Source organism: Aristolochia californica, unplaced genomic scaffold (genome assembly GCF_029961685.1).
Source record: "Aristolochia californica isolate CCGP_79_NKW_82.1479 unplaced genomic scaffold, dmAriCali1.0.hap1 SCAF_10, whole genome shotgun sequence".
Taxonomy (NCBI): Eukaryota; Viridiplantae; Streptophyta; class Magnoliopsida; order Piperales; family Aristolochiaceae; genus Aristolochia; species Aristolochia californica.
Window position 1 is genome coordinate 370736 of NW_027181771.1, and position 27121 is coordinate 397856.

The 27121-nt window shown below is 39.1% G+C and overlaps 6 protein-coding genes across 11 annotated transcripts; 4 read left to right on the forward strand and 2 right to left on the reverse strand.

Moving 5' to 3' along the window:
* On the forward strand, positions 1-2029 carry LOC137943250 (GDSL esterase/lipase At2g04570-like). The gene is made up of 3 exons (XM_068788945.1): positions 1-516; positions 959-1448; positions 1623-2029. The coding sequence occupies exons 1-3, from the start codon at positions 127-129 to the stop codon at positions 1814-1816; spliced, it is 1074 nt and encodes a 357-aa protein (XP_068645046.1). The 5' UTR covers positions 1-126; the 3' UTR covers positions 1817-2029.
* A 1375-nt stretch (positions 2030-3404) lies between these two features.
* Positions 3405-5790, forward strand: LOC137943251 (GDSL esterase/lipase At4g26790-like). Its single transcript, XM_068788947.1, has 3 exons — positions 3405-3814; positions 3899-4388; positions 5466-5790. The coding sequence occupies exons 1-3, from the start codon at positions 3428-3430 to the stop codon at positions 5648-5650; spliced, it is 1062 nt and encodes a 353-aa protein (XP_068645048.1). The 5' UTR covers positions 3405-3427; the 3' UTR covers positions 5651-5790.
* On the reverse strand, positions 5729-12190 carry LOC137943252 (probable carboxylesterase SOBER1-like). Of its 2 annotated transcripts, none has more exons than XM_068788948.1 (6): positions 11869-12187; positions 7176-7228; positions 6791-6914; positions 6591-6712; positions 6290-6397; positions 5729-6199 (listed from the first exon to the last, which is right to left on the reverse strand). In XM_068788948.1, exons 1-6 carry the CDS (start codon positions 12146-12148, stop codon positions 6095-6097), a joined length of 792 nt encoding a protein of 263 aa, XP_068645049.1. In that variant the 5' UTR covers positions 12149-12187; the 3' UTR covers positions 5729-6094. The 2 variants fall into 2 exon arrangements, with proteins under 2 accessions (XP_068645049.1, XP_068645050.1); XM_068788949.1 differs by having other exon boundaries at positions 6078-6189; positions 11869-12190.
* Positions 12191-14800: 2610 nt separating this feature from the next.
* Positions 14801-16161, forward strand: LOC137942769 (protein JINGUBANG-like). Its single transcript, XM_068788510.1, has one exon. The coding sequence runs from the start codon at positions 14801-14803 to the stop codon at positions 16016-16018; it is 1218 nt and encodes a 405-aa protein (XP_068644611.1). The 3' UTR covers positions 16019-16161.
* A 395-nt stretch (positions 16162-16556) lies between these two features.
* LOC137942542 (mitochondrial pyruvate carrier 4-like) lies at positions 16557-20301 on the forward strand. Its single transcript, XM_068788236.1, has 5 exons — positions 16557-16855; positions 17482-17580; positions 17715-17767; positions 19234-19307; positions 20150-20301. Exons 1-5 carry the CDS (start codon positions 16801-16803, stop codon positions 20193-20195), a joined length of 327 nt encoding a protein of 108 aa, XP_068644337.1. The 5' UTR covers positions 16557-16800; the 3' UTR covers positions 20196-20301.
* Positions 20302-20675: 374 nt separating this feature from the next.
* On the reverse strand, positions 20676-26913 carry LOC137939454 (cysteine protease ATG4-like). 5 transcript variants are annotated; one of them, XM_068784753.1, is made up of 10 exons: positions 26821-26913; positions 25296-25395; positions 24954-25219; positions 24729-24814; positions 24559-24609; positions 24035-24420; positions 22613-22751; positions 21340-21395; positions 21142-21212; positions 20676-21033 (listed from the first exon to the last, which is right to left on the reverse strand). In XM_068784753.1, the coding sequence occupies exons 3-10, from the start codon at positions 25159-25161 to the stop codon at positions 20828-20830; spliced, it is 1203 nt and encodes a 400-aa protein (XP_068640854.1). In that variant the 5' UTR covers positions 25162-25219; positions 25296-25395; positions 26821-26913; the 3' UTR covers positions 20676-20827. The 5 variants fall into 5 exon arrangements, with proteins under 5 accessions (XP_068640854.1, XP_068640837.1, XP_068640829.1 ...); XM_068784736.1 differs by having other exon boundaries at positions 24954-25167; positions 25288-25422; XM_068784728.1 differs by adding an exon at positions 26533-26591 and having other exon boundaries at positions 24954-25422.
* Between the last annotated feature and the right edge of the window lie 208 nt (positions 26914-27121).

Below are 27121 nucleotides of genomic sequence, written 5' to 3' on the forward strand. Positions count from 1 at the left end.
CAAACATTGAGACACAGACAGAACGAGTGCCAACCCCATCTCCACTCTATTTATTGAACTCCTCCAAACCCACTGCACTCACAGCACCAAAGTGCACAAATAGATACTCTCCTGCCGACGACGATAATGGCGCACCGCCTGACCATCAACACCACCCCCCTACTCCTCTTCTTCTTCCTCCACTTCTCCTCCCTTCCCACCCGCATTGCCGCCACTAACAAGGTCCCCGCTGTCATCGTCTTCGGCGACTCCTCTGTCGACGCTGGCAACAACAACCAGATCACCACCGTCCTCAAGAGTAACTTCCAGCCTTACGGACGTGACTTGGACGGCGGCCGTCCAACCGGCCGGTTCTGCAACGGTCGCATCGCTACTGACTTCATTTCGGAGGCGTTTGGAATCAAGCGCGAGATTCCTGCCTACTTGGATACCACGTATTCCATCAAGGACTTCGCCACCGGCGTCTCCTTCGCCTCCGCTGGCACTGGCTTCGACAATGCAACCTCCGACGTGCTGGTGAGCACCTTGTAATTTCTTCGCTTGACCCATCAAGGATAATGCAACCTTGAAATTTCTTCGCTTAACCCCTAGGGTTGCATCCACCGCAAAGATATGTCAAGCAATAAACCCAGTGGAGTTTCTTGACAGAAGAGCTTGCCGTGGGAGAATGTAGCGGAGAATCAAAACCTGATTTTCGTTTTTCTTTCGATCCTCTTCTTCTTGTTTCTGTGTTTCCTAAGGAAATAACAGAGAGGAGAGTCAAGAGTAACAGCTAAACTAACAGTGCTCTGTTTCTGCTTTGCGATGCTCTGTTTTCTTTGATTTTGTTCCTTTTCCTTCTGCTAACGTGGGAAATCGCAGCATCTTCTGTTTCTTCCTCAAGATCATGTTATCAACAAAAGAACCTGTCAAAACCACCATTAAATGAGTTCTCTCTGACAAATGTGTTTGCCTGCAGAACGTCATACCTCTCTGGAAAGAACTAGACTACTTCCGAGACTACAAACAGAAGCTGGTAACTTACGCCGGACCGAACGAAGCCAACCGGATAATAACCGAGGCATTATACGTGATCAGCGCCGGCACAAACGATTTCATGGAGAACTACTACACCTTACCCACCCGATCTTCCCGTTTAACGATCCAAGAATACGAAAGCTTCCTCCTCGGCATCGTACGGAGCTTCATCACCGAGATTTACCACATGGGTGGCCGGAAAATGTCCCTCACGAGCCTTCCTCCGATGGGGTGTCTGCCACTGGAGAGGAGTACGAACTTCATGCGGAAAAGCGTCTGCAGGGATGATTACAACGCCTTGTCCCGGAACTTCAATATGAAGCTGAAGGTCATGGCGGAGAAGCTGAGGGCGGATCTGCCAGGGATGAGGGTGGTGCTCACGGACGTCTACCACATCTGGATGCAAGTAACGGATAATCCCTCCTTGTATGGTATGTTTCAATATCGAACATAGGACTCATTTGCTTAAGAGAGACATGTTAGCACAAGAGAAGTGCTAAACCCTAATTGAGCTAATTTTCTAGGTTAAAAGTCAGAATCCCCATTGATACAGAGGTGAAGTCTCTTTCTAACTCATTTTTCTCTTTCCATGGGTGGCCATTTAGGAATGGAGACAGTGGCAGTAGGATGTTGTGCCTCAGGGATGTTTGAGATGGGGTACTTGTGTGATAGATGGAACCCATTCACATGCACAGATGCAAGTAAATACATGTTTTGGGACTCCTTCCATCCCACAGAGAAGATGTACAGCATACTAGCCCATCATGCCATGACTACATCCTTGGCTGAGTTCTTATGAACATCCATTGTTGGGGCTCTCTATACTTCACACATATCATGTATTAGTGTTATATACCTGTGTACCTTACTTTAGTTAATTAATCATGTTTAAAGAATCATTTGTTGTCTAGCTTCAATAAATACAAGCATATCCTATTGTTTCCTCATATTGTATATGTGCCAAGTGAAGTTAATAGAGACATTAATTGAGTCGAAAATTTGTAACAATTTTTGCAGTTGGAGTGACTCATTTTGGGAATTTAATTATTTATATCGATCCAAACCCTAATTATTGATATGGGACTGAATGCATTGAAAGTTGTATAAGTTGGCAAGTCCGTTCATTTAATGGAATGATTATACAGGTGACTACTTTAGTGATCTTAGAGAGAGAGAGAGTGAGACTCATGTAAGACTCCACCATAATAATTATGGCTTTGTGAGACTTCTTAATGTGAGAGTCATGTAATAATCTTTCGTACTTGCTGAGTTCCTTAATGAATTCATGGATTAGGTAAGACTAATTACTTTCATATAATATATTACACAATTTACTGATTAAAATAGATCTAATTAAGAAAATTTAATATCCAACTAATCCTTTAAGATGATATGCTTATTTGCATAAGATGGTTTAATTATATTTATTTGATCTAAATTATTTAAAGACTTATTGTGTTAGATATTTAAGCCTAACATAAATTGATTATTATCTATTTGCTAGCATTTTTAGAGGTGTTCATATGACATTTAAAATCTTATCTGTGTCTCTAAAAATGAATAAATAAATGAGTAAAAATAGGAATATTGTAAGCATTAAAAATTAAAAATGGGTAATGAGATAATTTACGTCTATTTTAATTATTTTCGTTCGATGCCCTTGGTGTAGGATGGGCAATTTACCCAATTTTTTTTCCAGTTGTACTTTTAAAAAAATATTTCTTATGTTTTAATTAGTACTTATTTAGTTTATTGTAAAAATATAGTACTTTTAGTTAGTTGACCGAATAACTAAATATAATTAGAGCGGCCTTTATTGAATGAAATAATACTTTTTTTACAACTGAAAAAAGTCTTTGGGTAACTCGAATATTTGGGTTGATTTTGAACCAAACCCCCTGTGTTAAGTCCAAGAAAAAAACCATAATTCATAGACCTAAATTAAACATATTCAAAACTGTGGACAACTCTAGCCCAAATTCGCTTAACTTCGGAATTCTAAGTCAGACGCCTAGCCAATACAACCCAAAAGATCGGTCTGTTAAGTGCAGAAGGCCAAGTACCTAACCCAGGTGGACTAAAGGTGGACGGAACCTAACCCAGGTGGCCTGGAACCACTGACAAAAACTATTTTTTTCACGAATCCAATCATTCCATATAGGACTATTGCTATACTCAAAATTTCCATTCCTTGTGTCATATATTTACAAAATATAAATACAGAAATATCATTGCCTATGTATATGTACCAGAATATTATTTAATATATTTACAGGAATGCCATTACCCTTTTAATGAAAAGGACAAGAGTTGTTACAGACCTCGGTGCTCTCCCCTTCATCTTATCTTTATATACCTTCTCTCAACGTCCTCCAGTGTCACATGAAGCAACGCCCACTGCTTTGATAGCATGTCACCGTCAGACCTCACTTTCATGCCACTCCCATGGCTCCTTCTGCTTCTGCTCCTAGCCTTTACAGTCCATGCACGTGGAACCCCACAAATCCCCGCCGTTATCGTCTTCGGCGACTCCTCCGCGGATCCCGGCAACAACAACCACATCCCCACCATCATCAAGAGCAACTTCCCGCCCTACGGCAGGGACTTCCCCGGTGGCCGGTCCACGGGGAGGTTTTGCAATGGCCGGATCGCTGCCGACTTCATTTCAGACGCTCTTGGTATCAAGCCGGAGGTCCCCGCCTACTTGGACCCCGCGTACAGTATCAAGGACTTCGCCACCGGCGTCTCCTTTGCCTCCGCTGGGACCGGTCTCGACAACGCCACCGCCGCCATCCCTGTAAGTCCCTCGCTGGAGCCAGTTCTTGCAGAGATCGAAACTTGTTGCTGACACCGTGAAAAACTTTTTTGAAAAAAATTGCAGAATGTGATTCCGTTATGGAAGGAGCTGCAGTACTTCAGAGAGTACAAGCATAGGCTGAGAGGATTCATGGGGAAGATGAATGCGAGCAAGCTGTTGAACGACGCACTGTACGTGATCAGCATCGGGACGAACGATTTCGTCGAGAACTACTACTTGTTGCCAACGAGATCAGCCCATCTCACGGTCACCCAGTACCAGGACTTCCTGATAGCCATCGTCAGTGACCTTGTCAGGAAGATTTATCATCTGGGTGGCCGAAAGTTCTCCATGACAAGCCTTCCTCCGATGGGATGCCTCCCATTGGAGAGAACGGCCAATCTGCTTGACGGCCGTGGCTGCAACAGGGAGCAGAACCAAGCGGCTGTGGGTTACAATGAGAAGCTCAAGGCACTGGTGGAGGAGCTCAATTCAGAGCTTCATGGCGCCAGATTGACGTACTCAGACGTTTACAGAATCTGGACGGAAATTCTTGAGAACCCCACCTCGTTTGGTAAGTCAGCCTGATCATCAACCTCCTCAGCTCCACAAAACGATTAAAATCAGTTAATTTCTTGAAGGAAACTCAATTTACTCTGAACTGGAAGATCTCTCGCCGTGACTACCGACAGCATGGAGAGATGAAAATCCGTGCAACTGGGCAGAGATTATCATCTGCATAAGGTTTTGAGAATTTAACAACAATTTACACAGTTTTGGAAAAAACTTGATCGGCCATGGCTCTCTGCAACCATGTTCTGTATCGATTCAATCGATATGGTAACATTAATGAAAATTTTGACATATTTCTCAGAGACCCATTAACCAATTTTAGTTTTCTTACCTTCCGAGTAGCAAATATATTCCTTTGCCTTGTTTCTGAATTTTTAGTAATATTATACTTTAAAAAAATTGAAAATGGCTATCATATGCTAGAGTTAAATACAGATTCATTCTTTTTTTATTTACTTTTCGAGTAAGAGATCAAAGATAAATTATACACAGTTCAATCTGTGAATTACAAGATATGCATTGCTTTATGGGTTTTAGGAAAATAAAATTTCTAATCATTGGGTTTTAAATCATTTCAATATAACACTATCATTTAAAGCAATTTAAAAAGTTAATTACCAAAAAAAAAAAGTATTTTAATAAGTTATAAAGTGTTCAATTCCACTGAGTCAACCAGTTTTAAAGTTGAGCCACCAAAACCAGCTCACAAGTTGCCGTCAGCCAGTCTGATCCAGTACTTAAAATAAAGATGACAAGTGCATGCTTTTAGAGTCTTCAGGGCTTCCAAAAATGTCTTTTAAAAGTTCCCTGCCAGAGCATATTGTACTTTGGTTGCCCTTGCTGTTGAATTTGATGAGCAGTAGGCCACATAACTGTCTTCCTCAAGGATTCAGATTTGATGACAAGAGAGGGTTGATGTCAGTAAGACAAGTAGAAAACCGTTTGCTGCAATAATTTTGAGATTTTAAGTCATCCCCACAAATCTGTTAGTCATCACTACAAGGTTGGTTCGGTGAACTACTCTGTTTCAATCACTACGAGGTCTGGTTAATCTCATCCCTCTCTTTCTTATGGCAAGGATTCGAGAACACGGCTGATGGATGCTGCGCCACTGGAGAGTTCGAGCTCAGCTATCTCTGCAACAAATGGAGCCCATTCACATGTCCTGATGCAAGCAAATATGTGTTCTGGGATGCCTTTCACCCCACAGAGAAGGCATACAAAATAATAGCTGATCATGTGCTAAAGACCAGTTCGGCATAGTCTTATGCAAGTGTAATTAGCATTTCAGATGATTATACTGGTATAGATACAAAAAGTGAAGAAATGCTTCCAAAGGACAGGTTGAGTGGTCCATCTTAGTTTTTCCATGCAACAATTTTTTGTAAAAAGAATCCGTCAGATTTCACTGCTATTTACCATTTCATTTGCCTAAAACGCAATGCTTAACAGCTGAAAGGTAGGCTGCCACATCAAAACAGAGTTAACACAAAGGAAGTCATTGTTGCCTTTATGAGGGGGATAATTACAGTCACTAAATGTTTCTGGTCCTTAAATGGTCAGAGAAATAAGATTCAGCTCCTCCTGCATCCACCATCATGTGCTTCATTAAACACTAACTGAATAAATGTTTTTCCAGGGCCCACCACACTATAAATAAGCAGTTGAGCTGACTAATGGAAACACAGCCATCTTCGAGGTAAAACTTTAAAGTGCAACACCTTTTGATGAGCTCCGTAGACGAGTTTTTATCCATGACTCGAGTGACCGTAATTCTTCACTACTTAATGAGTGGCCCAGATCTGGATATGCCTGCATTTGCAGGAAAACTCAAATTTGGTAAGATGAAAGTGCCAGGAGAATATCGTAAAGATGGTACAAGAAGGGTAAAGCCATAACTACCTTGAATTCACAAGTCATGCCAGCCTGCTGGAGGAATGGTGGACCTGCTTGTCCAGCTTCAAATAGTACTGTTCGATCAGCCATACCATGAGACCACAAGATTGGTGTCTGCAAACAGCTTTATATGTTCAGGCAACATGAAAGGTAACACGAACATAGCTGCAGGAAAAACTGCAAGTTTCACCTCAAGATGAAATGAGCTCGATAGATTCCACTGATATCTTTACTAAGAACTTTATTCTGGACCACCATACAAACTCCACAAACGGACTGAATGTTCAAAAAGGAATTGAGGACAAACCTTTTTGGCCTCCGGGGTAATTTTATCAATAACTGATGAATTGAAAGGGACCCATCCACTAAAAACTGCACCTCCACCCAAAGTTTTGGGATAAAACAACACACTTGCCAAGGTTAACGCACCTGCCAAGTTGACCACAATATTTGTGAACATGGATACGAGTAGGAAAATAAATGAAGAGCGACAAGGATGACATATACCGCCTTGGCTGAATCCACAAACAAAGATGTTTTCAGGATTTGTGCCAGCAGCTACTTCCTTATCTATCATTGCATGCACATTTTGAACTGCCTTTAGCAGTCCACTTTCATCTTTTGGGGATTCCTGAAACAAACCATAGGACCCTTAACTAACAACCACTTCTCAACAACAAATAAAATGGTTTAGAAAACTAACCATGCAATCAGATGAAATGGACATTGCTCTTCTTCTAACAATTAGACCAATCTAAATTATCTCCCCAGTTAAACTCCATCCTTCTACTCCACACAGGATTTGAAAACACAGGTACATTGTTTTTTGTAGACTTACGGCAGTAATGGGTATCTCATAAATGTCAAACCAGGAAGACTTTTGAAGACTTACAGCAGTAATGGGTATCTCATAAATGTCGAACCAGGAAGGCATCACAGCACCATCTACAAGAAGGAAGAGATCATCGTTATTGGTTTTAATTATGAAAAATGAGAAAATACTGATAAATATGAGATAGCAACGTCCCATCTGACGTATTCATGGTAGCAGACAGATGAATAATGTTCAATAAAAAAGAAAGTGACACAAATAATTTAAATGAGATTAATGCATTCCAACAATTAAAAAAGAGCAAGCACAAAGATGGCTGGAAACCTGACAGGCAGCAGTTGCTGTTCCAGCTATGGGATTGACCAGTCTGCATTAAATCCCATTTCATTTAGAAAGAAATTCCAAGACATAAAACGTAATTTAGCCTTGTTGACTAGTAAGCAGTCACATCACCTAGTTTATCCAATGCAGAGGCAGATTTGACAAATTGAATCTAGGTCATTTCATACGAGAGTAAAGCTTGAAACACTCTCCTTTCCTTTTCTGCAACCCTTTGACATAATTTCTATCAAGACTTGTGTTCCAGAATCTTCATTTGTAATCCTAGTCTTTTTTCTCAATGTGAAGTCCATAATGATCTACCTCATTTGCAGAATGATGCAGAGCATATATGATAAAGCATGCTCAAAAATAGGTAGCAATCCAGCCTTAGACCTCAATATGCTTCCTTCCATCAACTCAGAAAATTCTATATTCATTCTTTATCCTATCAATTATTGCTATACGCTCCCATTATCCTTCTTTCTTAGAACGTACATTGATGTCTAGCAATACATCTCAACCCTCTTATGGGCAGCACAACCTCTTATTCTACCCCCATCAACAAGTTAGAGGTTACTGTGGCACTTAGAAGAAGCTCACAGAGAAAATGAATAGAAGAAAGAAAGACCAAAATTGATAAGAAAGTAACAGGTAGATAAAAGCATGCCTTTAATGATTGAAAGGAGCAGTAGCTTCTTTAAACCATTGCCTTGCCTGCATGCTGCATATCCTGTACATCATTTTTTTTTCAAAATTGCTGCCAACTCTCTTCACTTACTGTTAGAGTCAGCTAAGGAGGAATTATTACTTTAAATCGTCACCGCACAGATGTTGAAGTGTCCCTTCTAACTGAACTGACTGACAAGATGGATTCTTGCCAATCTCCTTACATAGAACCCTCATCAACCACCATAAGGAAAGACTAGAGGATGGAAGTAGAACTACCTCATTCTGACACACACAGCCATATCAAATCCGTAATCAGTCATACATTCTCTTAAATGTCTCTTTTGAAATATTGATGGGTGTATTCAAAAAGGGTGAAGGGGCTCGTTCCTTTAAGTGATAGCAATGTTGAAAATTTTGAATCTTGTCTCTTTAAAGTGGAAGCATGTTCACTCATGCCTGGAGGGGGTAATTTTCAGGACACAACTCTGAAACAAATGCCCTCCAGTTATAGGTCATTAACACAACCTCAGGCTCCCTTCCTCTTACTATGCTGCTGCTGCTGCATGTTAGGGAGGGCACTGCACACTATTAAGCCTCTGTGCTTGATCATCTCAGTTTTTCTCCAAGTATCTGGGGATCCCATCAGATTGTTACACATTACGCAGGGTTATAGAGCTCTTGATTTCAAATCATAATCTTTTGCTGTTTACATCCATATGGATGCCCATTAAGAAGCTTCCAGCCATGGGCGAAAACTTTACTTTTCTCCTGCAAGTCACATTTAAAACAATCTAGAAAAAGAGAAAACGAATCTGTCAATACTCCATCTGGAAATATGGAAACACATACAGTGATACTCTAGTAGTTGCAATCCTTGGCAAAGCAATGCGGCTCACAGCCCCTGAAGGCATTTGCACTATATAAATGACTTCCAGTTCCTCTCCTGTGCTCTGGAAGCCAGAGAGTAGTCAAAGTAGGCAACTACAATTCCCAAGAGTTATCTGAAAGGATTTTTTTTAAGGACAATAAAAATAAAGAATTCAATAAGAGGGCCCGAGAAGAGCAAAAGACAAAAGAGCAACAAAATACGAGCACAAGGAGAAAGAAGGAAGCTATGAAACAGGAACTACAAGGCAGTGAAAGAAAAGACCAAAACCATAATCCAAAGAAACATAAAGGGAGGAAATGATGAAGGCAAGCTATGTTAAGTTGTGGAGCCTAATCAACGCCCTATGCTGAGTTAGTACACGAATCGACTTTCGCAATAAGGTCGCCGTGGGGGTTGGAAGGGGGGCGGGAAACCCCCCTCCCGGGGGTGTGGGGGCGGAACCCCCGCCCGGTCCATGATATATTAACTATTGTTTCATTTAAGGCCATTTAGGAATTTTACTCTTGTATCACGGTTGCCCTAATTTTCTCTTTATAATTGAAGCGCGCCGCTATTAGGGTTTTATCATCACTGAGAAGGAGTTGGAGTTGTAGCCCGAGAGAGGTTAGAGAGACACCTGTAAGTGTGTGCGATTTATCTTGTAAACTATTTCATCTTTAAAGTGGATTACTGCAGCGGCAGAAGACAGGACATAGTCTCACCTTGAGGTGAACCTACATAAATCTTGTTGTTTTTTGTGCTTGTTTTTTCCTTTCTTCCGCGATTATTATTATTGCTCTCGTTAGTTTGGAATTAGAGCGTCTAATTCCTAACAAGCAGCTGGCAGCTAACTCCCCCCAAGTAAGCTAATGGTTTTCCTATTGCCACTCCGCAGCACATTCTACCAATGAATGGATCTGGATTTACTGATGTGATCGATCTTGTCAATGTACTCCATGAACTGAACTGGCAGGGAATTCTTGCCTGAGACCAAGAGATGACCACATGAGAGTCGCCCTCAACAACTAAATGGATCTCCAACCTCTCGCAATATAACCTAACACCCTAACACTCAGGAGGAGCATGCCAACCTCGATCACTGTAAACTCCCATTGCCCAAAGAGCACGGAATACACGAAGAGAATTGTACCTTATGAATCCCTAACCAAACCCAATCGCAAGCCCAGGATTCCTCCTAGAGTTCTCATCAACAATGAGTTTGAACAATCCCTCAGGAGGAGAGGCCCAACCAATCGATTGGACAATGCATTGCAGAGCCAAGTGAAAGATAAAATATTCACAACGTGATATGGCAGATACCAAAATAATTCTAAAATCTTTCATTGTAGATATAAGGGGAAAAAAGAAAGGTGCAGTCTTACCTATCCTGTGGCCTCAGTTTAAAAATATCTTGTGGAAGAGCTCTTAATGCTGATCACAAAATGAAATTTTAAAAGAGAAAATGCTGAAACTAAATGGACATCTGACTAAGATAAAAAAAATGGACTGAGATGCAAACCAACTTTTTTATCAATGACGGCAGGAATAATACCAAAAAATGTCATACCTTTATTTCACCTCAAATTGATCAAAATGCCACTAAGTTTGCAAGATATAGCAGGTCAAAATTCATCTTTTGGAACCTGCAAGTATACTTCACCTCCCTTGGGCTCTATTTTTATGGAAGTCTGTTACAGATCCCCAATCCTGCCTTGCTGGATTTGGTGGAGTCATCTGGATCCAATAACAATTCACCAAGTTTTTTTCCTTTGCCAATGAACTTGTTATATTCATTTATAGAAGAAGGTGGCTTTGTTCAAAACTTTTTCAATAGATTTAACGACGCCTTCTCATACAGTAGACTAATTTAATGTCATTGCTGTGAATTGGCTATCACTCCAGTCTAAAAGAAGCAGAAAGTGTTGAGCAAAATCACGAATATCGTGATCCATAACTATTTACATCATCTTGTTGGAGAAAGGCCCAACTAAGAAGAGTCCCATGAAACAGCACAGACCAACTGTTATTAAATAATAATTCCTATTTTGAGATAGTCTCACACTTCTTCTTCTTTGTTTCTTCCAAAATCCTTGTATGCAATGTTATATCACACCTTCTGTTGTTTCTTAATTAGATTAAAAAAAAAGTAAATAAAGATTCTGGAACTCTTGGAGATAATGGAACCATTAGAGAGTCTAGCTTCTCTTCTACGCTATCAACAAGAGCAGAAAAACTAGAACAACTATTAGCACAACGACTTCTCAGCAAAAACTGAAATTTAATGTCAGTATTAGCTTTAAAGCATTATAAATGCACATTTAAAATTATGTTCTTTGCTTGTATGCCAATTTATATAGTGTATCTAACCATATAACCTCTGCATCTACCAATACGATGTGGTCTAGTCGCACATGAGTTGTAGGTGAGTTCATTATGAAAAATCAAATACCCATGGAATAATCTGCTAAGCATATCTGACAACATAATGCTGATTAAACACACGTGGTTAGCCCAAATCAAAAGCTAAAATAGAATAAGAACAAGTTACTTTAGATCAAACTCTTCATGGTTGAAGGTTGTAACAGTTGAAACTTAGTCTTCAAGCTTTCCAAAAAAGAGAGAATTTTTTTTTATTGACGATTAGAAGGTAATAAAAAGGAAAAAAATGGCGTAATCACAATAAAATTCCAACAAAAAAAAGCTACAGCAAAGTACTAACAGTACTAATAGTTCAGGGCATGGAATAAAGATAAAAGCGGAATTCCATTCTCCAAGCACAGAATGAAAAAAAGAATACAAAGAATGAAACCTTCGAAGTGAAATCTCACAAAGAAAACCTAGAAACCGAAATGAAGGAACAAATACCCAAAATCACAAAAAGGTAAACAGACTCACGGTTGCAAGTGACGGGAGTTGAAGGCGCAGAAGGGAAGGACCAGACGGTGTTTCTGAATTGAGGGGAAGAAAAGAAAGTCCTGATGGGTTCATTTGCAGGCCCCGAGTCTCCCAACCCATGGAGCCACAGAAGGAAACTTCTAGCCATAAGACCTCCTGTATTGGAAGGAACCCGAGTCTGTCTGGAGAAGAAACAGACGAAGAGAGAGGTGGTTAAGAAGGTGATGGTCAAAAGAGAGATGGGTTTCAGGAACATAGACAAGGAAGAGACGACTTTCATGGCTCAATGTGCAAGACCCATTTGCAACTAGAGTAGGAAAATCCGGTTCTGGACCTTCTAGGAAGCATACCATCGTCCATGGCATACACCAGTGAGCTTAGATGTTGGAATTCCTTGGTTAGAGAACCCGTTAATTTCTAAACTTTTTAGTAATTTTAAAAATATTTTTTTACTTTTAAGGCTTTTTAGTGAAATTCAAAGCAGACTCGAAGATCTTATATTATTTTTATTAACAATTAAAATATTATAAATTTTTAATAATTGCATAAAACTAGTTCAATCCAACAAAATCCCTCTTCTCAATCATACTTATACAAGACTCTATTTTAGTGAAAATCCCATTGATTATGCCAGACATGTTTATCGATTCTCTCAACTTTGTTCTTAACCTTCTATTAGCATGATCATTTATTTTTTTTCAAAGTTATTATAAAAAAAAAATTATACCATTCAATATATTTATAATAAAAAAATAAATATGAACCTAATTGTATATAAGTGGTGCATCTATTTTTTAATGTAATCATAAATTTTGAATTAAATCATCTAAAACTTGATTTCTTTATATTTTATATTTATTTATGATCAATATTAAATTTATTTTATTCTCTTCTCTCCACTGTTTGTGTTCCAAACACACTAAGTAAGATTTTTTTTCTTAATTTATAGGGAATTTTACCAAAATAACCATTTAAAACAACTTATTTTAGAAAACAATGATGTCATCAAATTATTTTAAAAAATACCTAACTTTGACTGGTCCATTATGCATGTATACAGTCAAAGGCGACACGTAAGTTTTTACTGCTTACATGTTGCCACGTCTTCAGTGAAATTAGATGAACACGTAGTCTGCAATGTCATTATTTTGCCGCATTATTTGCAACGTAAGTTGCCATGTCATTAAATAAAAAAAATCAAATACACTTTTTATTTCCCCGTTCATCTTTCTCCTCTCCTCTCCTCTCCTATTGCCCTCTCGCCATCGCTTAGCTTCGCCCTTGACACCCCCCTCTCAATTAAAAAATTAAAAAATATTTTAAATCGATAATAAAATATGTTAAGTTAGTAAGAGTAAGATTTTGTAATTAGTTAGTATATTTATTTTATTTTAAATTATTTTAAATATAAGGTGATAAATTTGAAAAAAAATGTATTGATAAATTTGATTTTTAAACTAAAAACTAAAATTTTCAAAAAAATTAATTAAAATATTTTTTAAATCAATAATAAAAAGGTGTTAAATAGGTAAGAGTAACATTTTTTATAACTTGTTATTTTAAATATAAGGTAATAAAAAGTGTACTGATACATTTATTTTTTAAACTCAAGTAAAATTTTCATATTTTTTCAGCTAATAAATATTTTTAATTGATAATAAAAGGTGTTGTAAGATTTTTAATTAACTAATATATATATTTTTAATAATTTATTATTATTTTAAATAATGTGATAAAAATTATACAAATAAATTGTATTTTCAAACTCTAAAATAATTTTTTTGTATATTTTTAAAATATAAAATAATAAAATGTGTAACGATAAAAAATTTTAATTAATAATTTTTTTATTGATATTAAATGGTGTTAAATAAATAAGAGTTTGTTTTTTAATTGTTTATTAGATTTTTTTAATAATTTATTATTTTAGATAGAAGGTAATAAAAAGTGTATTTTATTTTTTATGTTTTTTAAAAAAAATATTCAAAATGTTTATCATTTAATGATGTGGTAGACGATGTGTTCATATAATTTCACTGTACTGATGACATGGCGACATGTAAGCAATCAAAGCTTACATGTCGCCTTTGACTATACACATGTGCAGTGGATCCGTCAAAGTTGGGTATTTTTTAAAATAATTTGATGAATAAGTTGTTTTAAAAGGTTATTTCGGTGAAATTCCCTAATTTATAAGTAAGATTTGTATTATATCATATATGGAATCAGCGCCGTTCATTTATAAATAAATCGAGGGACCTAATTTCCTGCGGAGCAGTTGGAAGTTTGGAAAAGTCAAAAGAGACAAAAGCGGTCATGTTCCAAATCAAGCCCTGGAAATACTCTCCGTCGTCGTCGTCGTCACTCTGTCTCTCCTGGCCTCTGCTTCTCCCTCTCCCTCCCTCTTTTAAGCAAACACGAACCAAAAGGCCCAGAAGTAGAGAGACCACCGCGTTTGTTCGACCAACCGCCCTAATCCCTTCCCTCTTCAGCCCATTTTTGTTCCCCTTCTCCGTTTTAAGTCCCTGTATTCCGCATTCCCGAACGGTTTGTTGTTTAGTTCCTTCTGTCACTGCGCTTCTTCTGCCTCCGTTTTCATTTAATCCTTCTGCGCCATCCGTTTCCGATTGCTGCAAGCTGTGGCCGTTAGTTTCAGGACTGTCATCGCGCTTTTTTCTTCTTTGATGTCCGATCCCTGGAAGTGAGGATGCGAGAGGGTACAGGCGGAGGCCCTGTGTTCTTTTCGGATCCCAACAACAGCAGTCAGCCCCGACCACCTAAGTTCAACACCAGCCCGCTGCAGTCTGATCCCAGCATTCCTTCTTCCTCGGCGTACGACGACAATTTCGTGGATCGCGCCAGCAACGACTCCGCCACCAGTTCGGGGTTCTACGACAGGAATCCCACGAGTGCGGAGAGCTCCCCGTACAACATGTCGCCCTGGAACCAGACATCTCCATTCACAAAGTCGCCGTGGACGACGAACGCTAAAGGTGGCCATGGGGCCTTGGCTGATGAGAATTTCCCGCCTAACGGGCTCATTGGGTCCCTGGTTCGGGAGGAGGGGCATATCTATTCGCTGGCGGCTTACGGGGAGCTTCTGTACACCGGCTCCGATAGCAAGAACATCCGGGTGTGGAAAAACCAGAAGGAGTATTCTGGGTTTAAGTCCAACAGTGGATTGGTGAAGGCCATTGTCATCTCCGGCGAGAAGATCTTCACCGGCCACCAGGATGGGAAAATCCGTGTCTGGAAGGTCTCATCCAAGAACCCAACGGTTCACAAGCGCGCGGGGACTCTTCCCACCTTCAAAGATTTCCTGAAATACTCCATGAACCCGAGCAACTACGTGGAGGTGAGGCGACACCGGAATTCTCTATGGATCAAGCACTTCGACGCCATTTCCTGCCTCAGCTTGAACGAAGACCAGGGCCTGCTCTACTCGGGGTCCTGGGATAAGACTGTGAAAGTGTGGCGGATCTCCGACTCCAAGTGTTTGGAGTCCCTGAACGCCCACGACGACGCGGTGAACTCGGTGGTTGCTGGCTTCGACGGGATGGTCTTCACGGGATCAGCGGACGGGACGGTGAAGGTGTGGAAACGGGAGGTTCAGGGGAAGGGCACGAAGCATTTCTTCATGCAGACGCTGCTGAAGCAGGAGTGCGCAGTGACGGCGCTGGCGGTGAATCCATCAGCCTCGGTGCTCTACGGCGGCTCCTCCGACGGGTTGGTGAACTTCTGGGAACGAGAGAAGCACCTCAACCACGGCGGGGTCCTCCGAGGCCACAAGCTCGCAGTCCTCTGTCTCGCCACCTCCGGCGACGTCATCTTCAGCGGGTCGGCGGACAAGACGATATGCGTGTGGAAGCGGGAAAGTGGCAGCCACACCTGCTTATCCGTTCTCAACGGGCACACCGGGCCGGTGAAGTGCTTGGCGGTGGAGAAGGACCGGGAGTCGACGCCGGATGACAACCGGTACATCGTCTACAGCGGCAGCCTGGACAAGTCCGTAAAAGTGTGGAAGGTGTCGGAGCAGGCGGCGGAGATGCAGTTCGGGCAGAACCAGCCGATGCCAGTGGCGGAGGAGGCAGGCCAGAGCTTCGCGTCCCGGTCGTCGCCCAGCCGGGTGAACAGCCAACAGAGGTTCTGATTCTTATGAAAACTCCAGCTCCTGCAATGGAAAAATCGATGGCCGCGACGTGGGAATGGGACTGTAAATACATTAATTACAACTAATCTGTCTATAAAGACGAGATGAATTCACCGTTGGACGAGATTTCAGTGACTGGTTTTAAAATCTACGTATGATTTGTAAGTAATGGAGGCTTATGTGTGGGGTTCAGGGCGATGTTTTGAATTTCCAAGGAAGAGTATCTATTTTTCTCTTATTAGGACAATATTTTAATGTCTTTTCATTAATTAACTGTTGTTAGCCATTAGCACATAACACATTTCCCTTCTTTTTTTTTTTCTTCGATTTAATTTTTATTCTGGAAAATATTTTTCTTTTAACTAGTTTTAAGACCCAAATCAACCAGTCAGCTAACGTCTATATCGGGTACCTGAAAATCTGATAGAGCAGACAAAATTCCAATATGTATTGCTAATATTAACAATTTAGTGCTTCAATAGCTTAGTTCGAGTTCCAAAACTAACTCCTTTTTTCCCCCATGATTTAGAAGTAAACAGATTAAAACATTCAAAAGATGGGAAGTTATTTTGATAGGAAACAAATATTTTTCTAGCTTTTTCATTGAACAGATTTTAGTATTGGCTGAGATGTTGAGCCAATCAAACGGCGCTCTATAAAGAAAACCCATGTAATAAGATTTACATCGTCGGCCAAAATTGGTTTTCTGAGCAAGGTAACACGATCAGAGTCTCTTTGCGGCACTTTGACATTGGAGGGGTTGGGTGGGTTATAGAGATTCAATGGCTGCAACCAAGCTTCAGGCGCTTTGGAATCACCCTGCGGGCCCAAAAACGAGTTAGTCAAATCGTCGTCCATTCTTGTCGTTCTATATGAAGTTTTCTGCTCGTTGAATTTTTCTTTTCCTTTTTGTTTCTGTTCATCTACATATGGACCCGTTTCGTTCGAGATTATTGGGAGCCAACTGTATTTGGGAGTTTCCTTCATGGGTTGAAGAATTCCTTGTTAGATGTACTTTGATTCGATTGATTGATGATTGGTACCCAACTATAGATGATGAAGATGGTGTAATTTTGTTCTCCATGCTATCTTGTATGAATCAAAGTTCGAAAGCGGAACTGATTGTTTTTGTTTACTTTTTGAGTTTAATAAGGGTTCTAATTAGTCAAAATTTGTCGCGGCCATAGCTGAATGAAGAACCGTGTTGATAACCAATTCTTACAACCCAAGCGGAAGGTTGGGATATGAGCTTTAGATGCTTTTTTGTATCTTTTTATTAAATATAAGATTGGTTTATGGAGTTCTCTGGGCGAGAGGTTGTTAGGTGGATTCTGTTTTAGTTCATTCACAGGCATTGATTTTTGAACTCTTGGATGCCATTGATCAGTCATGTTTGCTTTAAAGATTTTATTTTTTAAATTAGCATGAACTTTTCTCAGCTAGTGACCATCTGATGACTGCAGTTCACTTTTGGGCTCCTACTTTTAAATGGGGTATAAGCATTGCAAATATCGCAGATTTCTCAAAGCCACCTGAAAAGATCTCCTATCCTCAGCAAATAGGTGAGATTTGCTATGCATACAACACTAACATGTCTCGTTTTGCTGTGGAGTATGATAAGTTTTTTAGTTTGTCATCTTACATTTAGTTTTGATACTTGCTACCTTATCTTCAATCGTTTCTTCTTGATCCTCAGCGGTTACCGCCACTGGAGTTATCTGGTCCCGGTACAGCACAGTAATAACACCGGTATGGTTTCACCATTTAGGTTATTCAAAAGGCACAATGTATTTATCTTATTCTAGTTGGTTTACTGGCTCTTTCTAATCATTTCTTGCAAGAAAGGGCAAGAGGAGTTAAGAGGGTTTCCCTTTTCTTAAAAGATTGAGAAAAAGATTTTACTATGAGAAGGAGAAATTATATGGTGGCCTAACAAAAGAAATGCAACCTATAAAGCAGAAAAAATACATCAAACGATCAAGAAGCACAACTAATCAATAGGGAAGGTGTTGCCACATAAGATGTTGTTCTGAGGAACCTGTTCTATCTGGGGAATTGGCACTACTATTTGTACTCCCGAGGGTCTGTCTCCAAGCTATTGAATCATCAGCAATGATGTCCTCATCCTGCCGGAGAGATGCAGTAAACAGCTAAGTGGAGGAAGTTTCCTGAAGGTCCAGCTAATGACTGTTGCAGAATGCTGCCATCCCCCTCTCCACCGAACCCAGTTTCCTCTCAAGCTATCAAAATTTTAATTCTAGTCTACCAATCAGTGGGGGTGACACTCAATTGGGGTCATAATGTGATAGTAGGGAAAATAGGTCACCAATTCCAAATTGTCTTGGATAATTGACCTAGGCAAATGATCTACCTTAGGGAGTTTACTCACCTAGAAGAGAATATGGACTTAAGGTCCCATCAAAGAGAGCAAGAAGATGACTCTAGTGACCTCAGGGTCTTTCTAGGATGCCCCAAATTCAGATCTAGCGGTCGAGTGTTATTGTCTTTGTCAGAAAAGTCTCTGGACCTGTTTTACAGGTCTCTAGCAATTACAACCATGGCTGACTAAAATTGTGCAGTTCTTATGCCCTTTTGCATCAAAGTTTCATAAGCATCTATGATTAATTTAATTAAATGCTATGGGCGTCCTTTACATCATAATCTCAATTAAAATAACTAGTAAATTAATTTGACATTAAAAGACAAGTGAAGAGAAGGGGAAAAGAACAGAAAAAATCTTAGTCACGCGTGAATGTTTTTTATTTTTCTTCAATTATATGTTGTATGGGAGAGCATTTGATTCCTTGCTACTGTAGCAAACATCTGAAAACATATAGCAGTATTTGAAAGTAAAAAATCCTTCAAAATAAGCTTAAGATTCAATTATTTAAATTTAGATGATCCAATGGTGGTCCTTTATTTTGTGAATTTTATTTCTCACAAATGCCTTCCCAAGCCTTAGTGATGTGAAGCCACAGCCTCACACTAGAACTTCCTGTGTGGCCATGGAGACGAAGTCCTGGTACAGAATAAATGATATTTAGTCTATTACTAGGCACCTTAGCAAGGATATGACTTTTCTATGAATAACTGATCTGTTTCTTTTCTGCAGCATGTTAGCTTTATACTTTTCAAAGGCAAAAATATATTTTTTATTTTGCTATTTTATTTTTTGTGCTTCTAATTTACCCTAGTTAATTATGATGATTTTGCAGAAAAATTGGAACCTCTTCAGTGTAAATGTTGCCATGGCAGGAACAGGAATCTATCAACTAACTCGGAAGATCAAGTATGTCACCATTCCAAATTAATGTTCGTTGTGCTTTATGTAGTTGTATAGAAATTGAGTGGAGTGTTTTTTTTTTTTTTTTTTTTTTTTGAAAGTGATGTAAATATTAATAAAGAAGAGAAAACAGGACAAAATCAGCGGAGCAAACCCCTAACAACAAAGGATTGGAAGGTTGCTCCGCGCTTGAGTGGAGGGTTCTTAGGGGTAAGGTAGTACTTACTAGTTATCGACCTCATATTGACATATCCGATTTGTTCTTTTAGTATCTAGTGGTTCCAAATGTACCTTTTAACATGTATGCGTGCTGCTGGTGTTAATCAGGAGCTCTTAAATGTCTGGAAAGTAGCAGTACAGCCTCTGTCAGTAGGAACAAGTAGAAACCCCATCTGGATGGCAGTAATTTTAAATTGCAGTTGGACTCCCTGCCTTGAATAGGATAGGATATCGTCGAAGTCCAAAACTCTTGGATTTAAGTTTTCTAGTCCATTCAATTTATCTGTTTCACCTCATCTAGACTGAGTTTTCCATAAAAATTCGACACATTTGTCTTGGTAGATAGGATCACCAATTTCCTGAAGTTTTGGCCTCATCCTTTTGAGACAACCATCCTTAAATCGATGGCTGTGTTTCCTATGTGAAATAATGTGGGTGGCGGTTTATTGATGTGCTCTTCCAGTGGTCCAAATGGTTCATTCATCTGCTGGGAATCTGACATTCTGTATCTTTATCGTTTTTAACAGAAAAGTAACTGTAATGGTGTAAGTAAGAAGTGATTATCTTTCATTTGCAGAGAAATGCAAAATATTGTAATATTTACACTTTTCTTGTTTGATTTGCTTCAGGCAGGATTACTTTTCTGAAACACAAGAGGTGGTTGCCAAAGAATGAAAAGACCTTATTGTTTCTTATTGAATCTGGATTTTATTTTATCTTGTGACTAATCCATTTTGAAGAATGGAAAGCCTTGTGGAATGGGAATCTGGCCATTGTTACAGTCGAGGTGTTAAAGTTTTCTAGGTTTTTGCTGGTAGCAAGCATTCATTTTATCATGTAGCCGAATTGGATCTGAGTCCAAGTTAGAAACCCTGCTTAAAATGCTGCATAAAAATTGATTGATACCTCGTATATCTGACTTATATTGACCTGTCCCTGCCCAAAATATTATATAGCAATTACGGGATAATGCGTGTCATCTATCATATTGGCACTTCAAAAATCCCAGAAATGAGAATCAATCCCAGACAGGAGGTGGCTGAGGTGAGCCAAATACTCCCATCTCCTTTTCGACATGGAAAAAAATCTAGTTGGCCAATTCTTTGTACAGAATCTAACTCCAACAAATGAGGGCAGTAAAGACGGATGAATCAATCACCTAAATTAAATAACAATATATATACATATAAGATAACACCTTAGGCTGTTGAAGGAACACTGGTGCGAGCTATCAAGCTACAAGACTCTCCCACCTAATATCAAACACTTGACAATTGCCAATGACTGGTACCACCCTTCCTGTTTCATCAAAGAAGTTGCCAACCGTCTTCCCGAGAACTATCTTCCATCTCACTGAACTTGCCTTCAGCATTTAGGGTGTCCGAGTCACTTGCATCTTCGTGGTGTTGCAATGGTTTTGAAAGATTCAGTGACTGAACCACAGTAAACAGTGGTGCACCGCTTGACTGCTCAACAAGCTCCAAAGCTCGAGCGCAGAAGTCATCAAAATCACCTAGAAACACCAAGTACGTTAGGCTTCACACCAAGAGAAATGAATGACAACATAGAACCTTTCAGTAAACCACGGTGATTAGCAGAATAGTCTCAGGATCATGCAAACCTTTGTCTGTGCAGTAAAATCCTATGGCTAAGGATGGATCAATTGATTCAAGTGGGATGTGTCGCACAATGCTGTAGACATTTAACCTAGTATTAGTACGAAAAGACAAGGAATTGAAAACAGTTGTGATTTGACAAAATTTTGCTCACTACCAAGAGAAATGAAACTAAAAAAAGAATACTGGAGTATAAAATATACTTGCAGTGGTAAGAGGAAGTGTCGACTTCTAAATTATCCATCGAAATATCAACCACCTGAACATCAGAAAATTAGTGGTGAAGATACTCCTGAGCATCAGAAATTAGTAGTGAAGATACTCTTTGCTAAAGCACCTTACTGAAAAGTAAGAATCATATTAGAAAAAGAACAAATATTATCTTATAGCCCAAAATAAGTTTATCACTGATCGAATATCACAAGAACAAAACACAGAAACAAGTTAATTCATAACTTCTTGAACATTTTTCTACAGTTGATTAAACACAAACACACAAACAAGTTAATTCATAACTTCTTGAACATGATGCTGTAAGAATCACCTTGCTGAAAAGCTAAGAGTCAAATTAGAAGAGAATGGATACCATCTCTATAGATGAATAAGTCTATTACGAATCAATTAGAACAACAACAGAGTATAAAAACATAATTAATTTCTATATGACCAAAATTTTCATTAGTTTCAAGGTTTCTTGACAACTTCCACTCTTTCTTTCTTTCTTTCTTTTTTATTTTTTTCTTTTTGGGAGGGGGGGAACACAGGCAAGTGTTTATCAGAAATGGGAAAAGCCCCAGAAGGTAAATACACAGCAAGAATATACAGTTTCTTGAGAAGGATTTTCTAAGGAAAAGCAATGACAGCCTTCTCTGTCTTTCATCTCCACTTTCTTCCATGTTGACCTCGCTCCATTTCTTCCCATCCCCCTGATCGACATCAACATAATCCCCACTGGTGCATTATTGGGTTACTACTGAAGACACCCAAACCATCTCAAACAACTCTCATATTTCTTGTATAATCAGTACTCTTAATCATTCTCTAATATGTCCATTTTTAGTTTTGTATTTCTTTTGTGGCCACACATCCATATCAACATTCTCATGTAAACCACTGTCATCCCCTTGGATGGTGCTCAACACTTCCCTTCAGAAAGCATAACAGGGATTAATGGTTGCCTTCTATAACTCTGCTCTCTCTCTTTTCTGCATGCTAATATTGCAAACTACCCTAGATGCTTGTCTCCAGTTCAGTGTCACAAGGCCTCAACCAGCTGAAGAACATGAAACAGTCTAGCTAACAGTCACAGCATCATGTTCTTCATTGGTTACATCAGATGCCACTTAACATTATTTTCAGCTTCCCATGCAAGCTTATAAGTTACTAGTTTCCTACTGCTACAACGTGGAGAATTAGACAAAATAAACATGAGTCAGGAAACTTAATATAGTATTTCTTGCATTAAAAAAAAGGTACCTGTTGCACTTCATGGGGATCCAGGTAAATTGCTTTGTTATCTTGCACACCTATGATGTAAGTTGATGCCCCAGGTCTCCCACCCAATATACCAAGACTCTGCGGGAAAGTGAATGTTGACCATAACAATGGTATATACCTGATTAAGAAATCCATGAGGATGCACAAATAAGGAACTAAAGTACTACAATGTTTAAGTACAAGCACCACAACTTGACCAAGCAATAAACTAAAATATCATTTATCATGAAAGAAAAAAGAGAAATAGATGTACATTGAGCAATGTTTGCACAATCATGAATGGATACAATTTTGACTTTTTAAGGACATAAGCCTGCTAGTAAACCTCTTATATAAATGATTTCGTGCATGGAAAATGAAAAAATTCAATACCAACTTTTCTGCAACAGTTTTCCTCAAAAAAAAAAAAAAACAAAAAACTTTTCTGCAACAGTTTAAAACATGTATATGCTAACTCAAATATCTAATTTTTTCTAACATGTTGAAAGCTAAAGACTCGTAGGAGAATGCATGCTAATGCAAAATTTGTTCTATCAACATGAAGTAAGAGGGAAGGCAAAGGTTCTATATGAAGAAATGTCCTTCCTTAAACCAGGCTCAAGCAATGCAGTGGACATTAGCTTGAGTAGATAGAAGGCATGAATGATTACAGGATCTGAATGAGGGTCAAAGCCTCCAAAGACTTCTGCAACAAGCAACTCCAAAAGCTTTTGGTTTGAAGAAAGAGTTTTTGGCCACTTGTTAAGCATAATGTGTACAGCTATTCCTGTTTTAGCACATCACCAAAGTTCCCCAAGTAGAAAGAAAAACAAGAAATGTATGACTGGAGTAGTTTAAGTAGCATAAACAGGGACTGTCCACATTGTGGTCAGACGGATAAAATTACAAAATTCAAACATCCAAAAATGGATTTGCAACCTCCTCTTAAACATGTAAGGTGTCTAGACACGAAAAAAGAAAACAATGAAAAATGCAGTTTTGTTCATAAATCTTCTTGTTGTGTTGGATAATGAAAAATAAAAAACAAAGAGAGTACCCAAGGCAGCACTTGGTCCCCATATTAATAGTGGCTCTTAGAGTGATAAGCCTTTAACATGGAGAGCAACAGAGCCACTGTTGCTAACCATGAAGGCTTTACTTGAGAAGTTTTTTACAGGAGTGAGCTTTGCAGTTACCATTTGGAAAAATTGAAAGGGCCTGATATAAAATCTGCCTGTGGCATCAATAACTAATTTTTTGCCCCAAAAGATGAAGAAACACAGCCCAGAGTCTTAGGTTTAAGTACACAAGAATATCACCAAAACCATAAACTAGCCTATATGATTTAGAATACTTGAAGATCCTTAAGAAAAGTAGAAAAGAAGATGATCAGAAAGATGATTCTGTGAAAGATTTGACTACCTGGGATTGATCTTGTCAAGCCCAAGAACCAAGGGAACCAATAGGAGCATTGGTGACCAAACAGCTTGACCCTCAGAAAAGTTGAGGCAGAGCCCAGCAGCATCATCAATACAGACAACAGGGGCACCACCCCGTTCCCCATCTTCATCACCAGAAACAATATAAACTGCCATTGGCAAAGTCTTCTTATCTTTATCAATCTTGGTCTTCTCTCTTGTAGCACGAGCAAGAGTTTCCCATGAACGACACACAGCATATGGTCCTACCCATGAACCAGCAGACAAACCATAGACCTTCCCAGCAAGAAGGAGATTATGGATGGAAAAAGTAGATTCTTCTGAATCCCCAAAAAGATGCAAAATCTCAACATACTCCAGAGCAAATGGCTGCATAATCAACAGAGATGACCATCATGAACAACAAACCTACAGCGCAAATTAAAGGAGACCTCATTACCCTCCGCAAAGAAAAAAGCTACCTACAATTTACAACCTTCAACAACTAACAAGGAATATCCTTCTCACCTTCTGTACAGGTTTTCTCCAAGATCTCCCCAGATAATGAACAAGCAAGGCCTGAAAACACGCATACTAACTCAGCAACTATTATAGGAAATAGAATAAGAAGTGATACAGAACACCTGTGAAGTACAAGAGTTTCCTTCTTATTAAGCAAGAAAGTAGAAGCACCATACCTGTGCCACAAGCATCTGACTGCTCCTAAGCATGCAACCCCAGCTCACATCACTGGTAAACATTGAATCACCTATGGCTCTAAAACCTGTGGATTGCCACTGTCAACCATCAAACATTCTCATGTTTACTAAGGTTCTATCATTAACCTTGTATTTAATCAAATAAAAAAGACTTTAAGAGTAATAAATTTTAGTTTTCAGAAACAAGGTTTACTACAAACAGACCTTTCCGGTATGTGATCCAAATTCTTGATGAGAAATCCTCCAAGAAAGCAACTGATCCATTGCCATTATTTCCATCACCAGGAGACTCCTCGGGAGATATTTTATAGCAAACACCTAGAAGCCAAGTTTCACTGTTTGAGCAAGAGACTCCTGTCCTACAGAATCCCAGTATACGCTCCTGGAGTCTCCACATTGTGACACCTGTCATAATGTTCTTCACAGCATTTGTCCACCCATTAGTTTTAGTCTTGAAAGTTTTCTTCTCCCTGGGAGATGATGACTCTGAGTGTGGCTGAAAGATGGAGAAAGTAGATGCAAATAAACTTGACCGTACAGAAGTACCCTTTGAAGACTTGATATGGTTAAATTTCTTGTCGATGAAAGCCAAATTTCTACTGTTGGAATCAGTTGAACTTCCTGCAGGAAATTTTGAACCCACAGGCTGCAACTCAGGTAAGTCCTTCATTACCTAATCATAGATAAACATGCAACAGCAGGATTGGTTCATTGAAGATAGAATGAAGCAACCATTTTTTTATTTTATTTTTGAAAACCATGAGAAAGAAGATTATATTAAGAAGACAGCCAGAGGACGCAATAGTACATCTAAGGATTACCAAAATGGCTGTAATAAGAAACTCAAAATAAATCAGGAATAAATTAGTAACACTAATCAAATAGCAAGGCCGTTTCAAAAAAAATTAAACAGCAAGGCATTTCCCTCAATGTTGACAGGAAGCACTGCTTCTCGACAAGGAATCAGCTAAGCAGTTTGCACTTTTTGCCATATGAACCATGAGATAGTCAAGGATCAACAGATGTCCTTCATCACATCAGAGCATTGCATGAGGAAACGGCCCTTGGACTATTAAGTACATTGTTTTGGGGAATGTTGGTTACATCCCCAAACCCCAGCAAGACTTGGTTGGACGCTGCACGATTAAAACCCATGTGGCCTCGAGCCAAAGACCCAATCCAGAGACTATTAAATTTCCTTTTTTTTTTTTAAACATTTAACCTTATACTCTGGCTAGACTTGAACTCAAGACATCACACTAGAACCCCCAACCACCCCTTCTGTGTGGGCATCAAAACCAAGGCTCATTCCAGATTATTGAATACATAACTTTTGGAAATTTTCCTAATAAGGGATCCAAATTTCAATGAGCTCCAAAGAGGGCATTAATATGGCCTATTTCAAAAAGGACAAATCCCAACAGCTACATGGTTCAGTTAACTAACCTTAATGATATTTTCCTATTTTTCAAAATAAAGATACCATCACTTAGTGTTCTTTCTAACCCCTCCTTGTAAAGCAACATCTGAAGGAAGGACTTATTTGACTAAAAAACGAGAAATCTCAATCCTCTTCCGAAAATAGTCCATACACACGTCTTTTGGAATTCATCGAACTTTAAAGCCTTCCTATGGAAAAGTTTCACTTCTTAAGGATATCCGTACTTGAAATTTATTTTAAAGTCAAAATTTTCCGCCAATTTCCAAAGCTCAAAATAATTACATCTATTTCATCTAGTAGACTTAAATTAGCTCCAGCATCTGACGAGAGTAGAAAGCATACGTTCTTGTCAGATCAACGAGCTCCGGATTTCCCATTCAGCTCAATCATGAAATTTACTCCTCCACATAAGGAACCGATATTTCCGCAAAACACGAAAGGCAAACAAAAAAATTCCGATAACAGCAAGAAAAATGTCTCAGATTAAGATAGAGAAATAAATAAAAAGAAGAATAAATCAATTTAGCAAGCGAGAGACATGATCGAAGAAGACGATAGATTGAAAAATTAACATTACCGAAAAAGGGACTACTTGTAAGGCGAACTAAAATTTGCTAACTGAAACCCTACCTACTAGTCCAATGCGTCATTCACCACGATCGCAGCTGGATAACAAAGCCAGATTCGACGCTGAGAAGAGAAAACGATGAAAAAGAAAGAGAAAAAAAAAAAAAAAAACACAGAGCTCCAGGGAGAAGGGAAGAGAAGTCTTAGCACACGCAAGGGAGTCTTGCGCGACCCAGCCCCGAAGTAAGAAGAAAAGTGGGTCCCGCACGATGTGGGACCGCAAAGTACCGGTATTAAATAGAACCAAAACTCGGCTTTCAAAGAATTTACCTAGACCGGAGTCATCAATGATCACAAATGCTGG